The following is a 20,878-nucleotide window of genomic DNA, read 5'->3' as shown; positions in this document are numbered from 1 at the left end:
CTCTTTAGATGAGATGTTCTTTTTAATGTGTATATTCATCACTCGGGTCAACATGAAATACATATAGTGGCCTTTTCTGCTTTCACTCACACATTTTGGCAGTAATCAATAGTCAGAGGATAGGTTGGGTTTATGAGCAGGTGGAAGTGTCCCTCAGGACAAAGCATTGCGGGGTGTTATTCAGCTGGTGCGGCTCTGAAAGCCAGCCACTTTTTACTTTCATGTTGAAATGGTGGCGCTATTGATTCGGAGCACAAACGGTGAGGGTTTTCAAAGCGTCTCTCTACTCCCCTCAGTATCAAAGACCTGTTTGAGGGGATTTGTGGGTGTATTCCTTCAAGAAAACCAAAATCTGAACAGATACTCCAAGAAATCAATGAATAATGTGAAACATTTTTTCTTGTCTGTCACCGGTTAAAAGATGAGCAGCAGGTAGCAAAATACAGTCTGAATTAAATTTCGCAAAACAATGTCAGCATGTCCAAAAGCGATATGTGCGTTACCTCTGTATCAATTTTACGACCAGATAGTCTGAACTCATCAAAGTCTGCGTGCTAAACACAATCAAGCTGGTCTGTGGCTGGACTCGAGTAAACACAGCTTGACTTTTCAGGTGAGTAAAGTAATTCTCCCTCTGATGTGAAATGGCAGGCTGTGACTGCTCATATAGTGCAGTGTTTACCTCCAGCTTTGTCATTATCACTCACCAGACAGATTGGCTCAAAGGCACAATCAGACCAGCTGAAGTAGATTGTTTGTTTATACGTCTCTCTCTCTCTGGCTTCGGGTATTTTTGTGCGGTGCCCTCTAACAGTCTTGGAAAGGGGCCACAGTTTGACTGTTCGCTACATCAAGGATCTTAAAAATGATCTCCGCATTGAGCCGTTCTCATCAGTAAACAAAGAGCTTATTGGAAACACTCAGAGGCCAAATTGCAGAATTTGGAAGAGGCTTGAAGAATGGGACCAATTTTTTATTTATTTGTTTTAACCGATTTGAAGTGAGTTAAAACAAATTCTAACTTCATGGCGACGCACGGATATCACAAGCCTCTAAAGAAATCAGTTTTAAGCAGAAATGCCAAATGGGTGAAGGTTTTTAGATAAGGCATTTTCCCCCCTCATATCACACACATACCATGCCGGGGAGGAAATTGGACACAGCCAGAAATGAATTCTGCTGCCCAAAAAATTTTAAGTATTCAGTCATACTTCACTCTAATCTAATTGAGTTGGAAATTAAAGCTCCAGAATAAGGTTAGTGACAGTGCTTTTATAAATGAGGTATAATAATAGCCAAAGAAAATTGGATGTAATGTCACCAAGTCAGTTTTAGGATTATGAAGTTGAAGAAGGTGAAATAGTAAAATGTATGTATAATATTTTTTGTTGATAGATGCCAGCTGCAAAATATAATCGTAAAGCTGTGTTTGAGGCTCATGAGCGTGAACAAATTCTCTGCCTTCAGAGAATCATTACACACATTTTTCTTTGAAGGAACAAAGTCTGATAATGTGTTGGAACAAATGAGTCCGTAAATGGCGCTAAGTGGCACTCACGCTGTTTTCTGAACAGAGAACGGCATCTGAAAACAACACTTGGAGTAACAGATTCAAGTGCTTCCTGGGTTTGACTTTTGAAGCCCATCAGGTTGGGAACATGTGCGTATAGCTTTCAAGCTAAAATTAGCTCTGTTTTGCGAAAATATCATCTAAATGTCAACATCATACCTTACATCTCTGCGTGAGCATATGACCACTGACCCGTAGCTGATTGGCTGCTCTGTTTACACACTGCTACTAGTGTATCCAGCTTCTTTGATTTCTGTGTTCTTTCATTCTTGTGTCTCTGCAGCGTACGTCTCTCACACACACTTTGCTACTTCAGCTCTCTGCATCCCAGTCCTTCTGATGTGAAACCTCTTTTAAAAATGAGAAAGTAAGCAGTGTGCCTATGTTTTTCTATGAAATGTCCAAGCTTCCCCATTACTCAATGTAACATCCTCTAATTTTAAACAAGTAAATGATTTAAAACAACAACAACGTGAAGCATTTTGTCAGACTGAGAAAATGGTATTTATAGCCATGTTAGCTCTAGGGGTGGCATTGTTGGATCCAGACTTCGATATCTCAGTGAGTGATGACGCAAGGTGGCATTCAAGAAATAAATGCTAATTACTTCTGAGATCCTGTCATGTCACATTTTCTGCAGACATTCATTGTTCCGTGAAGATACCAGCTCACCAACTTCGGTGTTCCCCCCGCTTTCCCTGTTTTGCCACCTTAAAACTACTAGGGGTTTTAAGTGAAATGTCTCCAACCACTCTAATTGATTGCTCTAACATTTGGCACATTTCTCACAGGATCAACTGTCATGACTGCTTTTGTTGCCACTACATCGGTTTATGACATTATGACAGTAGTTAGTTAAAGGGGAACTACCGTTTTTTTACAACCTTCACCTTTTTTCTGGCATAAAATACGATCGTTTACTCACCCATATAACTTTGGTGTCATTTGGAGTCATACGGACGATTTACATCCGCGTATATCCATATAATGGGAGTGACTGGGGCACCGAAACGCAGCCTCTAATTAACGCATTATCTGCCGCGAAACTCGTTCATTTCACCAATATTTTGTTATGATACGCTAGTACTATTCCCCGTTGAGTCCGAATGAATAGCACTAGCGTATCATAACAAAATATTGGTGAAATGAACGAGTTTCGCAGCAGATAATGCGTTAATTAGAGGCTGTGTTTCGGTGCCCCAGTCACTCCCACTATATGGATATATGCGGATGTAAATATCATCCGAATGACTCCAAAAAACACCAAAGTTATATGGGTAAACGATCGTATTTTATGCCAGAAATAAGGTCCAGGTTGTAAAAAACGGTAGTTCCCCTTTAACCCTTTATAGGGCACTCATTGAAATGCCCTAGAGTGTTATTGTAGGGCGTAATTTTGTGCCAGTTTTCAAAAGTTTTCATTTTCAAGTAGAAAATCAAAGTCAATGAATTTACCATATATGGTCCCTTGCCCTTGAATGGTAAAAACAAATGTAAACATGTGTGTAAACCATTAGAACAGAAGTGCTGATTCAGGCATTTGTCAGCATACACATTATCACAGTAGACAACATTTGGCCACTTCTTCGTCGTACCTAATAAAGCAGTTATTCATGCAGAGGTGGACCTTGCAGACCACATTTGACCTGGGAATGTTTCCTTGATCTTCGATCTGCTTCTCGACCTCACTGAGAGCCACTGGGATTTAAAATGTGTGCTGAAGTTACCAAATATGGTTTCTTGCCCGATAAGTTAATATACTAGAATTTCTCCACTTGTTGCTCAGCCCGCCTCCCTTCTAGGACAATCTAGTGACTGCTGCATCTGCTCAACGCTTTGATGTCTCCGAAAGAACAAAAAATACATAGCTTGACAAAGATAAAGAAAAAAGGAACAGTTGCACATAACGATGCAAATAATTATATTGTAACTAGGTCAGGACGAGAGAGAGAGAAAGAGAGCGAGAGAGAGAGAGTTGGGCTTTTACATCTATCAAAGCATATTTATGTGCATGTGTGCCGGGCTGTCATTCATTTGGCATACCGTACATAATGCAACTGTAAATAATGTAAGATTAAAACATGTCTGACTCCCGTGTGAGTTTCCGTTGCAAGGTGTACAGGATGAAGTTTGTATCGTTTGAATCCGCCGAGACTGAGGGTTTTGTCAGCCAGGACTTCTATAATTGAACATATTCATTACTCTGTGTAATTTATTACTTTGTTACAAATCAGCCTTGGAGTCCTTGAACCATTAACTGTGCTCATTAGACGTTTAATTAAAACACCGAACTACAATGTTGCGGTTTTTCTGAAGGGCAGCGAAACGCTTCTCCTCTTCAATTTTGGCGTCGTGGAGTACAAGGTGATAACGCATTTGATGCAGCATCTTCACACACATTTGCTCCTCCATTTATCCGACTGCAAATTTAACCTTATCTTTTAAGTGATGGAATGGATTCATTTTTGAGATATTACAGTTTAATCAAATAGGATTAAATTCAGTGTAACAAAAAATATAATAGCCATAGATAGATAGATCGATAGATAGATAGATAGATAGATAGATAGATAGATAGATAGATAGATAGATACTTTATTTATCCCGAGGGAAATTCAGTGTCTCTCACCCGATGACAGCTGGGATAGGCTCCAGCAGACCCCGCAACCCTTAACAGGAACAAACGGTTACAGAAGATGAATGAATGAATGAAATTCAGTGTCCAGTAGCCTCAACCTGTCCGTGGGCAGAGACAGCAGCCTGTCACTGACCGAGCTTCTCTGGGTGGTGGAAATTATTCATAATGGTCCGGATTTTGTTCAAGGTCCTTGCGCCTGCTGCTGATGTCAGGGTCTCCAGCTCTGCTCCTACCACAGAGCCCTGCCTTCTGTATCACTTTGTCCTGCCGCGATGTGCTCTTCTTCTTAGTGCTGCCTCCCCAGCACACCACAGTGTAGAAGAGGGCACCTCCAACGATAGTCTGGTGGAACACGTCCAGCAGCTTCCTGCAGATATTAAACGACCTTAGGAAATAGAGACGGCTCTGACCTTTTTTGTCGACTGAGTCTGTGTTAGCCGACCAGTCCGGTTTGTGATCCAGCTGTTGACCCAGGTACTTATAAGCCTGAACCACCTCTGAACAAAATGCTACAAACTAACTTTTAAAGGAATCATTTACATTAGAGTGCAGTGCCATCATCTGTGTTAATGTATAAATGCTTTCATTCCTCATAACTTTAACACACCTGCATCTTCTAGATCCATAGTGTGCATTTCTACTAATGCCTCATTCTCTCCACCTGATTTGAATGTGCTTTGTGCATTTGCATCCTCTTGTGAATTTCATATAGGATTTTGTGTGGTGTTTATTTGCTCTGCTGCTCAAAGCTTAAGAGGTTCCCTGAGTCAAAATCATTTCTCTCTAAAGTGGTGGGCTTTCACGAGCAGCTGCTACACAACATCCACCCCAGTGATGTTGGTCAACACTGCAGTCTGCTTTCTGTCTGATTTTGTTCTTGTTCTCCGCATCCCTGCAAACGGAGTCGGATGAGCGGGACTCGCCTGTGTGCAGTGCAGGTTTTATGTTTTGGATAATGAAGGCTGGGCTCGGATCTTTCAGAAGTGAGTCATAAGATGACTACTCGAACACAATCAATGCTGCTGGCTTTCATGTGAACTCATTTATCCACACCCACACTGTCTCGCAAGCTCTATAGCCTGTCGGACTGATGGTCTTGCTTACTCTCTTCAGAATGCACACTCCGGATTTTTCCTACTCACGATTCAGACTCAGCCGCCTTTCTACAATCTCTGTCCTTTTTCTATTTACTAGTTCTTCTCAGCTTTGCTGCCTGTCCAGCTGTTCATGCTCCATAATTGTTCAAATGACACCTGTGGCCCATATCCACCTCATTACCTTCACTTCCTTCTCTTGCCCGCAGTGTTCCTTTTTCTTTATCAAGCAGTCCTTTTTTTGTTCTTTCCATTCACCTGTGAAAAATAGATGCGCCACATATAAGTGACTTCTGCCTTCACTCCCCACTGCAGCACCACTGTATCTGTTTTGTAGTACAGTATCATAGCTGCTTCAGTAATGAATGTGTGATGGATAATGGATGCATACAGATTCTTAACAAATAAAGGAGCACATCAAACCCTCGATATTTACATCATTCCTCCTTATGATGAATATTCAGTAGGCTGGGGCTTGGCACAGATTGCATTTAAAATCCTTTGCAATCATCATGGGTCGTATAGTGAGGGATGTTTTATATATGAGTTATGCAGTGTGGGATGATGCAGAGTAAATAATGAAAAACGGGGGGTGTTTTTGTTTTGTTTTCATCTTGGCCTGATGGAGATTTGCCTCGGCGTATTAAGAGTTAATTTAGTGCAGATAAACAGCGGTTGAAGTTAAAAGCAGCATCGCTACTACAAGGAGTGAATGTTCAAGGCTTTAGTAAACTGTTAAATAGAATAAATAATTCAGTGCCTTAAGACTGGAAAGAAATATTTACACAATAGCAGCTGAAGTAAATGAATACAGATTTTTTTTATTTTTACAATTAAGAATGAATTATTAGCAAGCTTGTATATTTTAGTTTGTAAGGCACCCATGCAACCTTAAACAAGTGTTCATTTATATATTTATATTTTTTCCACATGAGGCATGTGGAACACTCTCTGAACACAACACCGTTATACACCGATCAGTCATAACATTATGACCACCTTCCTAATATTCCTAATATTGTGTAGGTCTCCCTTGTGCCTCCAAAACAGTTTTGACTCATCAGAGAATGGACATGGGTCTTCTGAGGGTGTCCTGTGGTGTCTGACAACAGAGCATTGTTAGTGGGGTTGAGGGAAGGGGCCTCTGTGGATCATCCCACAGATACTTGATCAGTTTGGGATCTAGTGAATTTGGAGGCCAGGTCAACACCTTGTGCTGTTCTTCATGTTTTTTTTTTTTGTTTTTTTTTTTAGTTGTTCCTAAACCATTTTTGCATGTGTACCTGTGTCAGGCTGCATCCTGCTGGGGATGGCTGCTGCCATCAAGGAGTGTCAGGACTTGTCGAGTTTTTTTTTTTGAGAAGACGTTTCACCACTCATCCGAGTAGCTTCTTCAGTTCTAGGGGACTGGAGGGAAGTTTGAGGTTTAAATAGGACTCCTGAAACCTCAAACTCCCCACCAGTTCCCTAGAACTGAAGAAGCTACTTGGATGAGTGGTGAATTGTCTTCTTAAACAAACAAACAAAAAAAACTCTACAAGTCCAGTTGCCCTTTTTAAACCTTTTTGGATATATCATGACCCGGATGACTGAGAACCTTCACAGACAATTGACTTTATGGCCTTTTGGCAGTTGTTAGTCAAATTTTCACCCTCTTTTAAGCTCAGTTTTGGTCTCTACCATTTCCCAATGGAACATCTGGCTGTTTAGCAGCTTCTCTATGTTCAGTAATAATTTTTTATTTTTTTTATATATATATATATATATATATATATATAAGTGCTCAGTTGACCTCAGGGCTCCTGCACAGTGTGATCTAATCTGTGACACATTTTCTATACCATAATTACATTGAATGGGAAGATAAAAAAAATAAATAATAAATTCTGCTTCACACATTTAGTTTGTTGTTAGGTAATTTGTCTCTCTGGAAACGATTCAACCTTTCAGCGCAAACGTGACCTAGCGGAAGAATAACGCTCAACGGAAATAGTGTCAATCTCAGCATGAAAGAGGATGTCAATTACCATTCATATAAAGTTTATTCTGAAGACTGTGAACGTAAAGCAAAGGTGATATTGTGTAAGTGTTGTACATTAAGAGAGTACAAGTACTTCAAATTCAAGGTACATTCTCATTCACTGCTACTTCTGCACATAAACCATCTTTTTTTTCTTTTTCTTCTGAGACCTTGCACATATTATATTCTCCCAGTAGACTGGATGCTGCAGCCAAAGTGTAGAGAAAAAAATGTGTGTTCATGCGACCATGAAAAACCATCTGGGATAGGAACGACATATAACGATGAAAAAACTAAGATTGTAGCTGTCATTTGTAATTCAAACACTTCAATCGAAATGAGGGCAAGGTCGGATAGACGCCAGCAGATGAAGGCTGTATCATCTACACTCGAGGAGTTGGTGTATGCGCACAACAACAATTTGGAACATTTAATTGTTGTTCACAGGTGCGGCACGGCGAGTTGAAAAACACCGTAAAATCTCAGCTGCTTTTGCTTTGATCACCAGAAATTGGAAGATGAGCTATTACAGAGCTTACTAGAATTACACGTTGCCAATCACGGTAGTAAAATTTGAAGACATGGATACTGGTGATTCACAACACACTGCCTGGCCAAAAACAAAAGTCACCACTTTCCATTTCCATCCACTGTTGCATTCAATTTTCACCAAGATCTTGTATTGATGATGGGAGAGTCTGACCACTGCGCAAAGCCTTCTCTAGCACATCCGAAAAATTCTCAATGGGGTTAAGGTCTGGACTCTGTGGTGGCCAATCCATGTGTGAAAATGATGTCTCATGCTCCCAGAACCACTCTTTCACAATCTGAGCCCCATGAATCCTGGCATTGTCGTCTTGGAATATGTCTGTGACACCAAGGAAGAAAGAATCCATTGATGGAATAACCTGGTCATTCCGTATACTCAGGTAGTCAGCTGACCTCATTCCAGTTTTTAATAATGCGTTGGACAGTTCTTAACCCAGTTTCAGTAGTATCTGCAATCTCCTTGTTGTTTGTTTTCTCTGCTTGATGCATGCCAATGATTTGACCCTTCTCAAACAGACTAACATCATTTCCAGTATCACAGGATGTGTCTTTAGACGTGGTTGTTTAAGAAAGGAGAAGCTACTCATTGCGTCAGTTGCGGTTAAATTACTTGGTGCCAGATGAAAGATAATCACCCATGCAGTAATTATCAAATAGGAGGCTCGTATCTATTTGCTTAGTTAAATCCAGGTGGTGACTTTTTTTTTTTCAAGTGAAAATTGGAGCAAAGTAAGTCTCAGCAATAAAATGTTCTCAAAAGATATAAAGATATCGACATGATCTATATAGTATTTGTAAATAAGCACCAATAAACACCCAAGGAAGTTGCTAAAGCTGGCAAGGTACAGTGAAAAAAAAAAAACATGATTTAGGAAAATGTTCTGCAACAAACCAAACACCTCAACAACACTGCCTTTAATAGCGGTTGACGTCATGTTTCGGTTCAAGTCACTTGTGCATATTCCCCTCTCTGGGTAGTATATTGTTCTGTCTTCGCTTTTCTTTTTTTTTTTTTTGTCTTCAGATATTCTTCTTTTTTTGAATATTTGAACGCCCGCTGTCACCATCTCATGCAAAATACTCTGATAAATTACAAGTAAATGTTCTTCGCTAAAGTTCAACTGCCACCCGAGAGGTTTGAACGTGTTATGGAAAGAAGTGAGAGTATGAAAAATGATCCACAGCCTAGACGCTTGTGGTATATTGGCATTTGGCAGATTGAGGTGATAAAAAAAATAAAAAAATAAAATAAAATAAAAACATAAAACAGAAGAATTGCTCTGCTGCAGACGGCGGTGGCGGCGTCAAATATTCAAGCTTTATTGTTTGAACCTTGGTTGTTTTGGGGGGAACCAATGCTCTAATATTTCTTTCAAATCTGTGTAAGTTAGGGAAATTAGGGATGTGACGATGGATGCTAGTGCGACCTAATTCTGCTCTAATGATGTGTTGCCGGTGTGAGTCTGTGATTCAAGTGCATTGAGTGAAACCACTACAGAGAAAACAACAGCTTTTAAAGGAAATGAATAGAAAAACATACATAAAAATATTTTCATTTTTCATCCCCACGGTGCTGTAAAAGCACAGATGAAACAAACGTAAGGAAGTCTTCATTAATATTTTACTCGATGTGCCAGAACTTCATCTGAATATCTGAATTTACTGGAGTCCATCAATAGCCTATCTGTCTTAACACTGAAGCCACACAGCCTCCCTCCCTCCCCCTCTCCCCCCTTTCTTTCTGTCCCCCCTGACCCTCCCCTCCTAACGGCCGCGCACAAGGCCATCCATTCAAAGGCCGGCCTCATCCAGCAGCCGCAGAGTCCCCTGAGGAGCCTATGTACAGGCCACGCTGCCTGGGATTGAAGTATGAGATGGAAGGAAGCAGTGGGGCTCGTTGCTTCTTCCTCATTGATGACGAGGCTCTATAGGGCTCCCTTTGACACCCACTCTCAGCTTTGCTCGTGGTTTCATGATGAAGGCTTATTTGAAGGGAAAAAGATGGTGGATGGAGCTTTTAGTATTGGTTAACACTAAAGCTTTTGTATAAGACACCAAAGGGGGGAAAATAGCAATTAAAATGCTGCAGGATGACTACAACTTTGGCAAAGGCTGGCCTGAAATACATTGTGTACACTTCCAACTCATTGAACTTGAATATCAAAACCCAACACAGGATTACACACCGGACAAATTTGTCTAGGAATGTGCTAAATGTGGGTTCTTGCGTAGTGGTGCGGTGGTTAGCACTGATGCCTCATAGCAAGAAGGTTCTCCCTGTGTCTGCGTGGGTTCTCTCCGGGTTCTCCAGCTTCCTCCCACCGTCCAAAGACATGCTCATTAGGTTCATTGGTGATTCTAAATTGGCCGTAGGTGTAAAGTGTGAATGGTTGTCTGTCTCTCTGTGTTAGCCCTGAGAAAGACCTTCATAGCTACAGTGCACTGCAAGTGGGTCCTCTTGCACAGACAAACCAAACACGATTTTGGGCTGAAGTGGCAGCCACTGTAGGTATTCGTCCACAATAAGAAAAGGAGGAGTGAGGAAGGAGTATTCCTACTGTGGCCATGAAAGCTCAGTGCAAAAAAAAAAAAACATTAGGAAACACGCAAACACACTGCAAATACAGATAATTGAACCAAATACTCCCAAAACCAAATCAAATGCCAAAACAACTTTGTGACTTTTGTATGCCAACTGCATAGAGGACATTCAGATGCAAATTCTGTATTTAGACGATAAATGCAATTGCTTTTTCATAGATTGAAATTGAGGCATTTCAGTTCCCATTCAGTGAACTTGAATGTCAAAATCCAATGGTGGATGGCTCTTGTGTGGGATTTAGGGGGAATTTATGAACAGAAATTGAATATGGTAGCCACGTTTTCAGTGAATTTGACCAAACACTCACAACCCAACCAAATACCGAAGCAGCTTTGTGACTTTGTGACTTTACCGAAATCAGCACCCGTCAGTGGTGTCGGAAAATGAGCTCAAATGTAACATTTTGGGGGTTGTAGCACTTGAATACAACAGTGACTGCGTTTACATGGCCTTTAGTATGCCATGTAAGCACCATATCCCGAATTCAGAAATCGGGATATGCCCATTTCCCGATTTCAAGAAACCCGGCTTTGCTACCTGGAGTACTCCGATAGAAGCCGGGATACTGGAGCATGTATACGCCTTATCCCGATCTCTGACGGCTGCCCACTGTCTGCGCAGGCGCGAGTGACGCCAGGCGACGCCCTAGATACACAATCAACATGGCGGCAACGAGAACTTCTGACTTTTGGAGCGACGAAGAGACTGAATTTTGCCTTAAAATAATGAAAGAACTCAACATAACTACGTGTTTAGATGGCAGAAAACACAAAAAATGCCGACACATTCAAGTATGTTGCGGAAAAGCTGGTTTTCCACCTTGCACTGTTGAACAAGTTAGGTCGCGTTGGAAAACATTGAAAAAGATAGGATGCAGTGATCAGAAAACGGGTTTCTGGTATTTATCATGTTTACAGGGATATGAATAACCGGGTTTCTCTGTGTTCCATGTATACACCATATCCCGGATATGCTCAAAGCCGGGATAAGCCTCAAAACCGGGATACTAAAGACCATGTAAACTCAGTCAGTGATCGATTACACCTTCGCTTCTAAATGCCAGCTGCACAGAGGAAATTTAGCCGCAGTTACTGTATTTAGATGATGTATGCAATTGCTTTTTGGAAATCGGAGCAAAGGAAGCCTCAGCAATAATACAGTAAATCTTAGAAGTGTTGGAAAGTGAGCTCAAATGTAACATTTTGGGGGGATTTATTTTGATTCAGACATTCCTGTGGATATCTGCTGTTTACCAAGAAGTAGTGTCTTGCCTATTGTGACCCTGCCAGTTCAAACAATCTGAAAAGTACAATTAATTGTAAAATGCTGTGCTAATGTTGTGTCAGACAAGTGTCCAGCTTCATTCATTAATTAAAAAAGTCATAAAGCATTGAGCAATCTGAGCAACCAGCCAGGATTATTACCTTTTTTTTAACTACATTTGATGACATTTGAGGTTTCACTACGGCATCGCTTCTGGTTGTCTATAGTTTGTCCCAATATGCGTGACTCCTCATCTTTTTTACAACTTCCCTACTCTTGTTGCCCGACCTCCCTTAGTCGTTATAAGCTGTCCCGTTTTCCAAATTCCGCATCAATTTGGTACTGAGGTAAAACGTCTTGTGACGTCCCTAAAGTGGCGGGTGAGAGGGCAGAGGTCAGGTATTGGCACGTGAAGAGACCGACATGGCGTAGACCTGCAAGCAACCATGATCTTTCACAATCTTGTCTGCCAATATTTGGTTTACAGAGTGTCTTGATATTAGCTAAACCTCAAAATGTTAAGGAAGCCACTGCCGGTAGATCATGTAACATTTTAACCATGCAGGCTGATTAAAGTTGAGTTCTTCACTATGTTTCACTCTTGAGACAGAAGGCTCAGGACTATGAAGCTGACACACCAGAGGGTTTGTTAGGACCGTCTGGGAAGTTGTCAATGGAAACTGTTTGGAAATTTAAAAAAAAAAGAAAAACAGGCACCCGGCAGATGCTTGGATGAACCATCTGTGTATCACCATCTATCACATGACAACTTCAACCAGTAAATAAACTGTATAACATCCAACAATACACGGTGTGCATTTCAGAGTTGGCCCAGTAGATAGTCTTTCTGTCTTTTAGAGGAAAATGCTTGAATAAAAGGTGCCGCAACTTAACCACGCCAATAGTTGCCAGCAGATTGGTCTTCACCTCTGTTTATCAGCAGCATAGAAGAATTGAAAGACATATTATCCTGTGACCTCATGATCTTTTAGTTTTTGTTATTATTATTTTTTATTATTTAGCCAGAGATCTCTTTTACAAGGGAAACCTTGCCAAGAGTGGCAGCGACACAGTTTCATAACATAGAAATGCTCAGGAAAAACATTTGAACACAGACAAAATATGACTCAACAGATTTCACCATACTTTTAGGGTTCAGGGATCTCATGAATCTTGCAAGACTCCACCTGTCTTGCGAGGTGAGGGTGACAGATTCTTAGTGAAACTGCTTTTTCCTCTTGTAGCCGAACACAGAAACACAGTGAACCCAGTGGGAGGATGGGTGTAAACAGGTGGGTCCAGCAGCCCTGGATCGCACTGGAAGTTGAAACTTGCCATGTTTAAATGTGGGACCATATGGGTCACAGGTTGGTATCCCCCCTTGTCCCTTGCTATGGAGCCTTTAGAAACCAAACTGCCCAAGTGGCCATCCACTGCTGTGAGTGTGCACACTGCTGAGATGAACAAACGAATGGGTTAAATGCAGAAAAAACGATTTCCTGTGAATAATGGAAAAATTATTATTATAATCATTATCCTTCATATGCATTCATTGGTTTGAAAAGGGAATTTACCAAAGTTATGGTTGTGATTCTTCTGCTTCAACTGATACATAATTCATTATAGTCAGACTGTATCAGTGCTTTACTCTGGCTTTATTACCCTACGGTAAAACCGGTTTTCCTGTATTGTTTCTTATCCTATAATTTGACATTTTCTGCTTTGGCAAACCAGCGCAGCACCACGATATTGGATTTAGTCGAAGTGACAGCTGATTGTCACAAACGACGGTAAAGTGAGGCAGAGGGGAGGAGGGCTGATGACACGGAGCTGGCACAGCGAGCGAGGCGCACATTGTAGTTAGTCCTGGAACAAAAAAAGGAAGCGCGCAGCTCCCCTCCATCACATTTCACTTTCCAAACACTGACGGGAAAACAAAGGAGGCAGGATGTAGAATCCGTCAGAAGGCGACCCCGAATCCCGCAGCCTCTCCAGTCCTGTTGTCCCCTGTTGGGGTTAATTGTGCCGCTCCAGTCGCGTTTTTTTTTTTTTTTTTTTTTTTTGGGTCCTCTGCTCGGTGCGGAGAGTCTGTCGATCGACCCGAGGAGGAGAGGTGCCGCTCAACTCGCTGCATCAGCTCGCTGGATGGATGTGAGCTCTTCTTCTCTCACTTGTAACAGAGGAATCGGTCTTCGTAGAAACTCCCCTGGTTCTGTCAGGAAGAGTTGGGATTTTATTCCCTCCTCCGTCTCCTCTTCGGTGAGTAGCTCTGCGCCCTCGCCGCCACTTTCACTAAATTTCTGACATTGAAAATGTTGAGATTTTGAAATGAGCGCGTTAGGTGGGAAGAAACCCCATCTCTCATGTAGAAGTTAGAATTTGTCCTCTACGTGCACGGAAAAGTGCTTTCAGTGAGCTAATCGTGCAGCCTGCTTTGGTCACGTTTGAACATAACAGGCATTGACCTAAGCTGTTTACTTCTGATGGCAAATTGACCAAGTAATATAGTTTATTTTAAACATATTATCACATGTAACTAAAAAGGAAAATAAAGAAAATGTATGTAAAACAGTTCCCTTGTACATAAATGTGGTGCCACAAATACTGTGAGAAGTCTGTATTTTATTCAACAGGTTTTTATTTTAACTCTCTGTCCGTGTTGATGAAGATACAGTAGGTTGTAGCTGCTCATCATCTAACTGTACACAGAGCATATGTGGGCTCGGACAAAAGAAGAACAGAAACCAATTTGTTGGGCGGCATTTAGGAACCAAGTTATTTCTGGCAGTCAATCTGTTGCAGGCTTTAGATTTCAGCAGAAACCAGGGACTTTAAATTTCACATAAACTTGTCATCCGCACTTGTCAAGGCTGATCAGCACTTAAGCCTTTATCAGGTTTTACCCAGAAATTGGGTGACATTTCGGGAGGATTCTGTTGGATATTAACAGACACTGCAAAGAGTGACAGCGAATTTAATAGACAGCAGAACTGATTTGTAGCTTAAGATGTAATAAGTTTCGAACTGCTTTGTCTCCAGTACAGCAACACAATGACAAACGTGATGATGATCTGATCATCTAACGTGGGGCTGTCGATATTCCGCTTTATGTTTTCTCTTTTTTTTTCTTGCTGCATATCCTTCAGATGCCAGTTCATTTTGAGGACAGCGGAGTCTGAGGTGAGGAAGACGACTTCCAAGGATCTTATTCACTATGGCGACAGGAGTGGCAGCTTGGCTTCCTTTTGCCAGGGCTGCAGCCATTGGCTGGATGCCTGTGGCCAACTGCCCCATGCCTGTTGCACCAAGAGACAACAGCAAGAGACAAGATGAAATTATCATCCTCAACGTCAGCGGCCGTCGTTTTCAGACCTGGAGAACCACTCTGGACCGATACCCAGACACACTGCTTGGCAGCTCTGAGAAAGATTTCTTTTACAATGAGGAAACCAAGGAGTACTTCTTTGATCGGGACCCTGATGCCTTCAGAAGCATCCTCAACTTCTACCGGACAGGGAAGCTCCACTACCCCCGGCATGAGTGCATCTCAGCCTACGACGAAGAGCTGACTTTCTTTGGCATCATCCCCGAGATCATTGGTGACTGCTGCTATGAAGAGTATAAGGATAGGAAGAGGGAGAACTTGGAGCGGCTGCAGGATGATCAGGAGGAGAACAAGGACCTGAAGATGCCCAACATGAACTTCAGAGAGACCATGTGGCGAGCCTTTGAGAACCCCCACACCTCCACCATGGCCCTGGTCTTCTACTACGTCACTGGTTTCTTTATTGCCATCTCAGTCATCACAAATGTGGTGGAGACGGTGCCCTGTGGTTCTACCGCCAACCAGAAAGACATGCCGTGCGGCGAGCGCTACACGGTGGCGTTCTTCTGCATGGACACCGCCTGCGTCATGATATTCACGGTGGAGTATCTGATGCGCTTGTTCGCCGCGCCGAGCCGTTACCGTTTCATGCGCTCCGTGATGAGCATCATCGACGTGGTGGCCATCCTGCCGTACTACATCGGCCTGGTGATGACCAACAACGAGGACGTGAGCGGCGCCTTCGTGACCCTGCGCGTGTTTCGAGTGTTTCGTATCTTCAAGTTCTCCCGCCACTCACAGGGCCTGCGGATCCTGGGCTATACACTCAAGAGCTGCGCTTCAGAGCTGGGCTTCCTCCTCTTCTCGCTCACCATGGCCATCATCATCTTCGCCACGGTCATGTTCTACGCAGAGAAGGGCTCCAGCTCCAGCAAGTTCACCAGCATCCCAGCTTCCTTCTGGTACACTATTGTCACCATGACAACGCTGGGGTGAGTAATAGACATATTACAGATGGTGAAGCGTATCTGCTGTATCTGTATTTGTTGAAGAACCAAAGCAATAGTTTATAAGTTCAATAAACGCACTCCTGTGGATTCCTTTAATAAACTGAATAATTTATGAAAACTACTTTGAATTGCAAATTAGCATTAAGACAGCCTGCCCCCATACTTCAGTACGCTACAGCTTATTTGGGGCTGCCAGTGTGAGTAATGGCGGGGAGTGTAGCATTTATCTATCAGCACAAACACTCGTGGTATTTTGCTTGAATCACTTAGTGCCGGTCAAATAAGGAGGCAGTGGTTGAGTACATACACTATGTCTGAGGAGTTCTGAATGGATGCTCGGGTTCTTGTGTGCGCCAACGATTTGCCTGATGCACAGAGCTATATTTAGAGTTTTCCCTTTTTATCTGTGTTTTCTTTTTCATTTCAACTCATTGCCTGACACAAGATGCATGGCAATGTATGTAAATAATGTTGACATTGGAAGCAAAGATTGGTTTATCATTATCCAGTTAACCAAAAGAAATAAAATCAGAGATTCAGTTTTTACTGAATTTTTTTTTCACAGTTTCTTCCGAATTTCTGAAAGATTTCCTTTCTGCTAATTGGGGCCACACAGGGAGCACCGTGTTTATGGCCGAGGCATTCAGAGTAAGAAAAACTGCTTTGTGAGGAAATAATTTAACTGCATTATAAAGTGAGATGTCTCCCCCCCGTATGCCTGGAGGCGAGGTGTCCCGTGAGACTTCCTCTGTCACCTTTATTATGATTCCACTCTGCTCTTAATCTTTCCTCCGAGCTCGCTGAGATTTGGTGCCATGAATGGCAAGGTGAACTTGAAAGTGTTCCCAAAGTTAGGCTGAGTGGAGGACTCTGCCATGAAGGAACGGAAGAATAATTATGAGTTCCTAAAAATCACTGCTTCGCTCATACTCGCTCTGTGGAGAAAGCTGTGTATGAAATACTTCATGAACACAGGCAGGAAAAGATTTTATATGGGCTCTCTTCTTTTCAATCTGGAAACAATAGACAGATCCCATCTGTATTAAAAACACTTTTGCTCAGTATAATTCTCTATTTATCTCGGTAATGGCTGTAACAGGAGTCTTTTCCAATGTGACTTAAATTCAAGGAAGGGAGGTCAAAATGTGTAGTTCTCCTCAGGTAAAGTGCATATGAGGGTCCTTCAATCTTACTGTTTTTTTTTTTGTTGTTGTTTTTTTTAAATATATGTTTATTAAATTTTCAAGATAAAACATGAACATACATGACAGAACAAACAAACATACATTGGCTCACACACATATCAAAATTCAAATTTCAAATTTCAAATTCCAAATTCATACAGGCGATAGATTCAGGAAGTACATCCCACAGATACATATAGTAAAATAAATTGAGGGCACACTGCACGATACATCCACATGATCGGAAATAAAAGCACATCAACGGTAAAGTGTCACTTAAAAGGCAGAGCATTTGAAGTTATGATACAAACCCTCTTGCGAGAATGGTGGAAATATTCAAACCAATATATGACAGGAAGGGCCATGTTTTCCGAAAAACATCATCTTTACTGTAGTTTACACATCAGATAGTCCAGTGCCACATATTCAAGTAAAGAATCTTACTGTTAAATTTACATTTAGCTGCATGCTAGCTAACAGTACATAGCGTAAATGCTATGGTTTAATTTTGTTCAACCAAAAAACAAAAAAGATATTTAATTTCTAATTTAATAAAATAATTTGAAACCTACCCGTGAATACAGTGACAAAAGGTCCTAAATGATTAATCAGTTATAAAGAGATTAAATACAACTGAAATTTGTCTGTTACCATTTCACCGCCCCAACTCAAAGAATTTAAACTAAACTAATTAACTTTGGAATATAACCTCTCTTCTTGAACTAAGTTTTTGCACAGAATGAGGACTCATTTTCCTCATAACTTGGTCTGATTGCTTTGGGTCTGCATGGGCAGGTGGAGCTACTACTACAGTACCAAATTCTAAGGGATATTTCGGCGCGGTTATTTATCTTGAACCGTTCAGTACGCAGCTTTCAAGTGCGTGACATTTTCACAGCTCAGCTCGCCCACTGGGTAAAACAAATGCTGTGAGAAGTGTTTGTGTCTAGCTATCAAGCTCCACCCAGAGTACTCTGACAGTGCACCAGTTGCTGTTGACCAGCTATAACCTTGATAGTTTGGCGGACAGCGTGCCAATTTTATTAGGCATGTGTTAACTCACACTACATGACGAATTAGTATTTTAATCAAGCAGCAACTTCCATTACTGGAAAAATAAGGCCAACGCAGGAGTGTCAAAAAGAGCAGTTCCTCAAATGGTGACTTGAGGCTGGCTGAGCAAGTTCCAAAGACTTCAGTGTTAACATGCAAAAACAGCAGAAATAAACACGAGCACAGAGGGATATTTATATATTTATATTCAACTCACCCGCTTTAATTACATCAGACGTCAGATGCCTGGCTCAACTCCACTCAGTCTCTCACACTAATACAGTATAAAGATGGATGGCAGAACAGCTCCTCAAAAGTGAACCCAAAGCAAGTAGAGCTCCCCCTGGTGACTGGTTGCAGTATAGGTCATAAGCTCCACCCCCTCCATTTTAGTGGATGGGACGTGGGCCGAACTAAAACACTAAAATACTCGTCAATTTTTTTTTTCAAAGATGGTTTCTGTCATTTCAGGTAGTTAACGTAATACAAGGTTTTGTTTTAGTTAGTTATTTAACTTTATAGATACAGGATGTGACCTCATGATGACTACTAGTTGCCATGCCAACCACTCGTAAAGGTCCTGTAGGACTGTGAGAGTAAGAATCCAGTATTTCTTTGGTGGAGGTAGAGAAGAGCGCAGTATTAATTAAACGAAAATGCGAGTGACTATGACAGAAGTGTGGCTCTGGCTCAGACTCTGGCTCCAAACTCGCAAGATGGCGCCCCCCGTATCCCTGGGAAACTAGCGTTAGTGCAAGGGTGTGGGGACACATTGTCCATATTTATGTACAGTCTATGCTTGCACTCCACACCTTTGCCTATTTTTGCATTAGCTGGGAGTTAAGAGGAGTCAGGTACTGCTAAGGTGGCAATGGCCTGAGCCAAAACACCAAGTATCAAATCATTTCAAGAAAATGGGTGATGACATGGGCAATTTGTCCGTCTTTAGATACAGTCAATGATTATAATTGGCCTTCCTGCACGGCCAGAAGTATTTATAGCATTCATTATTGATGGCAATCTGCGCAGATCAGCTGCTTTACCTCACTTTACCTTTAACAAGATACCTGAAAATGTTGCTTTATATGTTATTTTTCCAACAAAGTATGTCCAGTGTCTTTGTTAAAGAGTGACTTTTGGATGCAGACCTGAAACGCTCCATCATCTATCATTTAATGTGACATTGCTATAGTTATTTTAGCATTTTGACAGCTTTTTATTCCTCAGGTTATGGTCAATGTATTAGAGAGTGATTTAAATAGGAAAATGGAAACCTAATAAAAAGCCAAGGAAGTCAAGACCAGAATAGCTCTATTTTTTTATTTTGTGTGCCGTGTAAGGACTCAGCAGTCCGGCGTGTATTTACCTACGAACTGAGTTTTTGTATGTGTGTGCCTATGTGTGTGTTATCCTTTGTACCATTCATACAAAAGGATAGAAATGCCAAGGTGAAAGCATTATGTAGATGGTAAGACTGAGCGATGTGTTTGAGCGCGGAGCTATTATGTCCAACACACAAAAGAAAGCAGCAATGAGAGCCTCTGACAATACTAACCCTCATCTCTAACCAAGGACAGCCATTTGCAATGTGGAAAACTATTAATTGATGCGTGTAAAAAGCTCACACAATCACTTTGTGAGTGCTGAAATGGCAGATGTTTTCTCTATAAATAACAACACTTCAGATTTATTAGAAGTATTATAAAGCCAGATGATACTTTAGATTGTTCTGCAACAGTTCACATATCTTAAGTTCAAAATTATTTTAAATGGTTTTCTGGACGTAGTCATGTTTAGACTTGTCTGTTTTCTCGTAAATGATGATAAACGCATAAGAGGAAAATCCAAAGGAAAGCTTGATTCTGATTTTTTACACAAAAAAAATAGTAAAGGCAATATTTCACATTCACACAGCTTTTTATTATTATTGTTCCCAGATATTTGGCTTTGTATCTCTTCTGTCCTATATAAATTTAAATTAGTGCATGTGCGTGTCCTTTTGCTGTTTGCGGCATAGTCAGCTATAACCTCCTTTGATCAAAAACAATCAAAACACATACAGTGCGGTACAGTCCAATCTTTGCTTTGCAGACCTACACAACACACACGAATTCAACAAAAACAAGCGGTTGATGATAAAATTGTTCAGCTGCTTTTGCTGGTACAGCATTTGCCCCGACGCTCCCTCCGGCTTCTTAAATGAGCAGTAAAAAGGGCCAATGTATGTGTAATTACGACGGCGAGTGAACAGGCAGCAGCCTTTCACGAGGCTCAGCGTTCCCTCCTGTCAGTCGCATGTCGATCTGTTCACCTGCTGAAGGAACATATGCTGAGGTGATGAGGTCACCGATAACCCATCTGTCAAAGCATACAAAAAGCTGCGAGGGGACTCTTTAATCTTATACTGTGATGGTATGTTTTTGTTTTTAATTGTCTCCAATCGAGCTCTTTGGTTGGATTCTTAAAGCGATAGCTCTTAATTAAAAACGCACTCTGCACCAGTTCAACTCAACAGATTTGTGTGTGTGTGTGTGTGTGTGTGTGTGTGGGCGAGTGTTTGTGTTTTTGTA

General features: G+C 41.4%; 1 protein-coding gene across 1 annotated transcript in view; it reads left to right on the top strand.

The window, feature by feature from the left end:
* Positions 1 to 14,950: 14,950 nt before the first annotated feature.
* Positions 14,951 to 20,878, top strand: part of LOC311486330 (A-type voltage-gated potassium channel KCND3-like) — a gene marked incomplete at its 5' end in the record, with an annotated part of 95,133 nt that continues 89,205 nt past the window's right edge. Inside the window, one exon of the mRNA XM_084542143.1 lies at positions 14,951 to 16,053. Coding sequence (XP_084398269.1) covers positions 14,951 to 16,053 — 1,103 coding nt within the window. The remainder of the gene's footprint in view (positions 16,054 to 20,878) is intronic.

This window comes from Chelon labrosus (assembly GCF_963514085.1).
Source record: "Chelon labrosus genome assembly, chromosome: 4".
In the NCBI taxonomy this organism is placed as follows: Eukaryota; Metazoa; Chordata; class Actinopteri; order Mugiliformes; family Mugilidae; genus Chelon; species Chelon labrosus.
This window is presented reverse-complemented; position numbering and strand designations above follow the sequence as displayed.